Here is a 5166-nt window from a genome sequence, read left to right on the forward strand (position 1 = left end):
AGGTAGCTTGTTGCCATTTGATAGAGTTGCGAGTTAGAAGAGCTTTCGAATAGGTAGGAGGATTTGGTTCAAGATCGAGCGTAGATAAATTGGATGATTCGTCAATAGAATTGCCAATGATGGATATAAGCGCAGTTGCACTAATGTTTTCACGTTCTTGTCGAATTTCTTCGGCAATGACAGGCTGATGAAGACGAATTCAAACAGGTTCTCTTCCCAAGATTTCTTCTTCGGTGAAGGGTACAATGGAAGTAGTCGGATTCTTTGATAGTTCGACAAAAGGGAACTCAGATTCATTAAATTTGACATCATGAGTGGTATAGATTGTCCCAGTGGCGGGATCGTATAGGCGGTAATTTTTCATTCCTTCAATAAATCCAACGAGAACAAGCTTTTCAGCACGAGGACCAAACTTCCCATCTCTTCCGTGAGTAAGATGGCGAAATGCAGCACAACCAAAGATTCGAATATGGCCAACCAAAGGGATTGATCCATGCAAAGATTCAAAAGGAGTAATGCCATCACAAGATCTCGATACTGTACGATTTTCAAGATACACAGCAGTTAAAACTGCAGCACCCCACATGAAAGCAGGGATAGAAGCGCGGTGTAGCATTGTTCGAGCTTTTTCGACAGTCGTTCTGTTGCCTCGTTCGGAAAAGGGATTTTGCTGAGGAGTGTGAGACGCCGTAACATCATGAGATATACCTTCACTTTTAAGAAACTCCCTGAAATCGTTGTTCACATACTCTCCACCACCATCACTAACAAGCTTTCTTACAACACGTCCTGTCATACGTTCAGTCAAAGTCTTCCACTCTTTAAATTTATCGAGTGCTTCATTCTTGAAACGTAATAAGTATATCCATCGGTAAGAAGAGTGACCATCCGTGATATTCATAAAGTATTCATAGCCTGACGGTGTAGGAGGATTGATTCTTCCAGAGAGGTCAGAGTGAACAACATCGAGAGGTTTAGAAGGACGGGGTATTTTACCGGAAAAAGGAAGACGGGTAGATCGACTTATAGCGCACGAGTCGCAGAACTCCTTACCAGATACATTCTCAACACCCTCAGTGTGTGACGCAGTAGAAAGCAAATAATCGTGATTGATATGACCAAGCCGATCATGCCAAAGGTTAAAAGAAAAGGCATGATTTTTATTGACAGGGAGACGAGAAATAGTAAGATTGGGAAATAAAAGTCGATCTTTAACAACACCATCGAAAACAACTCAATCATCACGAGTAACAGAAAAAGTAGAATCACCGCGGTAGAATACTTGAGATCCTTTCTGCCAAAGAAGAGACAGAGGGATAAGGTTGTATGGAAGAGCGGGAACATGAAGAGCGTTTTGAAAGATTATAACACCACCAACACCAGTAACAGCAACAACTCCTTGGCCAATTGCCTGAACAGTTCTCCCCACTTCTCCAATGTTAACATTTGAGATGATTTCGGAATAACTTGAAAATGAATCCCTACTAGTGTACATCACATCAGAACACCCTGAATCGAGAAGGGTTGAAGTTGGAGTAAGTGCGACGTTCAGAGCATTTGTTGAAGATGAAAAAGATGGAGCTAACAAGGGGTCGTCAAGGTCCATTCCAGCGTATAAGGCAGTAGGAACGGCCGCAGGAGCTGGAGTAGTGTCCGAGGCAGCGACAGACGCATTATTCTTGCGAGCACAAGAGTAAGTAGGCTTAAGCTCAGGATGAGCAATCCAACATCTCGGTTCCAAGTGACCGGGGCGTTTGCAGTGAGTACACATGTGACCAGGATTCTTGTTTCCGGTTGAGATCAACGCAGTTGAAGTGGAAGTGTCGTCCATAGTAGCTTGCTGATGAGCGTCTTGCTCGAGACGATTTAAGATAAAGTTGACTTCAGTCTTCGAGGTCATAGAATGGGAAACTACTCGAATAAAAGACTCCGTTGATCGGGGAAGGCGTGCAAGAATTAAGACAATAAGAACTCGTTCCGGGATGTCCAGACCAATGCGAGAAAGGGTAGCAAGTGAAGTTCGAACTTCACTGCAAAATTGGATTGATGTTTGATACTTGATATGAAGAAAAGTATGTAAAACATGAGTTTGATGAAATACGTTATTAGGCATATATTTATCCTTGAGATGTTTCCAGAGTCCTGCGCCAGTCTTTGCAGTACCCGCCTTGCTTGAAAATTGAGTAGCCAAAGCGAGATTATTCTCATCCAAGTGTCTGACAATAAAATTATAAGCTTTGCGTTCAAGTTTTGAATATGTGACAAGTTCATCAGCTGGCGAGTTTTCACTGAGAACGTAAGAACCATCAACAACACTAAAGATGTTTAAGTTGTCCATCTCACTTTCCATCCAAGTAGTCCATATGTTGTAGTTTTTATCAGTTAACTGCATTCGAATCGCAGCAGGCGCCGCGGCTAGCGCGGTCGTCGCAGTGGTGAGAGCCGGATTCATGGCAGTGGTGGATGCGTAAGTTCGTGCGGTTTTTGGTGGTGCGTCGGTTGGTAAGGTCTCCTCAGTTGACATTGAGTAAAGTACTGATAATGTTTCGTATGCTCCTAGATCTGGTAGGAGAAAAAGTGGCAAAAACCAAAAAGGTCTAAAGCGCTGGTGATAAGTATATGCTTATGTTGGATTTAAATCAACAACAAAGCTGAGGACACACCTAAAGCGCTGGTGATAAGTATATGCTTATGTTGGATTTAAATCAACAACAAAGCTGAGGACACACCTGGAGATGTGGAATTTGATGGAAGAATAAGAAGGTGATGGACGAATTGAGAAAAATAGCGAAATATGAGTGAGTGATTTTCATTTATAAGAGAAATTTAATAAAAGAGAAATAAGAGAGATAACAAATATGCAGACCTAAAGCGCTGGTGATAAGTATATGCTTATGTTGGATTTAAATCAACAACAAAGCTGAGGACACACCTGGAGATGTGGAATTTGATGGAAGAATAAGAAGGTGATGGACGAATTGAGAAAAATAGCGAAATATGAGTGAGTGAAGAAAACAAATACAAGGCTACAGAAGACACTATTTATACAGCACAAAAGTCTTGCAGGGCCTACAATAGTCACACAATCATTCACGCTACAAAAGTCCATTTGTCTATACCAAGCCATCTTGTGTTCCAATACCAAGCCATCTTATCCGGTCTGTTGTTAGTTATATGGTAAGTTGGTTAGAAACGATGTTAGGGGTTTAGCGCAACGAGAAAAAGTATTAGTCTAGTCTAAAATATACAGCTCTAAATAGTGGAATCCTAGTTAATTACGAAAGATTCATCTCGATCAATCTCAACATCAACACGTCCTACATCCCACTTGGTCACCTCACGGATCCTATGCGAAATGGCCCAACAAACTAAACCTGAACTGCGCGCTAGTGACTCTACTTCACTACCTACAAACCTCTTCACCCGATCATCTGGTTTCCCATCACGTCGAGGTCAGAAAGACAAAACAGATCAAGCAGTTCGAGAGACCGATACCGATGCAGCACTCGCCAGACTCTCAGCTGCATCCTTAGGCTACATTGAGGAGTGAGTTCATCCATTCTTCTGTTCATCTGTTGCGTGAGAATCTGATCATGTATGCGCTTTTTCCAGCCCGTTTGTACCACTTCTTCTGCGCGACTCACCCTCTTCCGTTCGTCGACCGCCATGGGTTAACATAGGGACTCATCATCGCACATACATTATGGACCTTCTTATTCTTCATTTTATCAATTCCCCAGCTCCCATCGATCCTCAAACCGGTCTCCCACGTCCCAAACAAGTCTTATCCCTCGGCGCGGGCTCAGACAGTCGATTCTGGCGCCTCCGCAATCGGTGGTCTGGGACATGGCCAATCAGCATGTGGGTTGAGACAGATTTTCTAGAGAGCACATCGATCAAGGCGAAGCGGATTGCAAGTAATGAGCGACTCTCGACGCTCTGCGGCGGGAACGTTTCTCCTAGCAATCACACCTCACACGAGACCTCGCCTCACACAGGTAAAGAGTTCTCGCCCTACTTGCTTTGCTCGCGGAGCTTGTGTTCATACTTTCTCTCTCGTAGCACATAGTCAAGACCCCACTGAGCTATACTCAAAGCATTACACACTCCTTTCCAGTGATCTCCGTTCGACCCAAGAACTCGTTCCAAAATTGAAATCCGTCCTCAATCCTGATGGCTTCACTCTCATCCTCGCCGAGCTTGTACTCGTCTACCTCTCACCTTCAGACTCCTCGGCGTGTCTCCGCCACATCATTGATGCCCTTGCTCCTGGACCAATGATGCTTGTGAGCTATGAGGCTTTAGATCTTGGTGATAACTTCAGCCGGGTCATGGTCCAAAACCTTAAGGTAAGTCCTCTTCTTTTCTCCTTTTCTTCTCACATACTGCCTCGCACTTATATCTCGTTTCCAGGCGCGTGGTCTCGAATTACTTGGACTGGCGGGAAATCAATCGGCGAAAAGCCTTGCTGATCGGTTTGAGCAACTCGGATTTCAGTCTTCTGCATCCATTGACATCACTAGCCTACGCTCAACAGATCTATCGGCACCTCAAGCGTTCATTGAAACATGGCAGGAAGAATTGAATCGAATCAGACGGTTGGAGTCAATAGACGAACTCGAAGAACTTCACCTTGTCCTTGCGCATTACGCTGTCTCTTGGGCTATCATTCGTCATAAAGGTGCACAGATTGGCAAAAACCATTTGTCAGGCGCTTTTTGTCTCCCGGAGTTGGGAGAACAATCTGGTTAGAAAATCTGCTGACTGTGGAACTCTTGGGGTTTCAGGTAAGATCACAAGAATGAAGTGTGCAACCAAGTACAAAAATGTGTAAAATAATAGGACACACTTGCTCATGCTATCAGAAGTGGTTCAAGGCAATTTTTGTCTAGCTTACTCTCAGCCCTGAGTACATATCATAATAAAAACATCAAAAATAGCAATTAAACTCGAGGCAAAGATTCAAGTAGGGCTGTGACCTGGACCTGGCCCTGGCCTGCCAACTCTGCCTGATGCTATCAGAGATGCTGAGGGTCTGCACAGCATGTGAATCTCAGTTGATCAGACTCACAAGAGCACTGCGGTGCGCCGCGCAGCTGGTCTGGCTGGGGTGCCAATCCTTTTTCCGCCAAAAAAATGCCTTCATGCTAGTCTCCTGAGCTAATC

At 44.1% G+C, this 5166-nt stretch overlaps 1 protein-coding gene across 1 annotated transcript; it reads left to right on the plus strand.

Annotated features, from left to right (window-relative positions):
- Positions 1 to 3355: 3355 nt before the first annotated feature.
- On the plus strand, positions 3356 to 4752 carry MELLADRAFT_85978 (uncharacterized protein; the record flags this gene model as incomplete). Its single annotated transcript, XM_007409448.1, has 4 exons — positions 3356 to 3546; positions 3613 to 3998; positions 4063 to 4349; positions 4414 to 4752. 4 exons carry the CDS (start codon positions 3356 to 3358, stop codon positions 4750 to 4752), a joined length of 1203 nt encoding a protein of 400 aa, XP_007409510.1.
- Positions 4753 to 5166: the final 414 nt, after the last annotated feature.

This window comes from Melampsora larici-populina (assembly GCF_000204055.1).
Source record: "Melampsora larici-populina 98AG31 unplaced genomic scaffold MELLAscaffold_16, whole genome shotgun sequence".
NCBI lineage: Eukaryota > Fungi > Basidiomycota > Pucciniomycetes > Pucciniales > Melampsoraceae > Melampsora > Melampsora laricis-populina.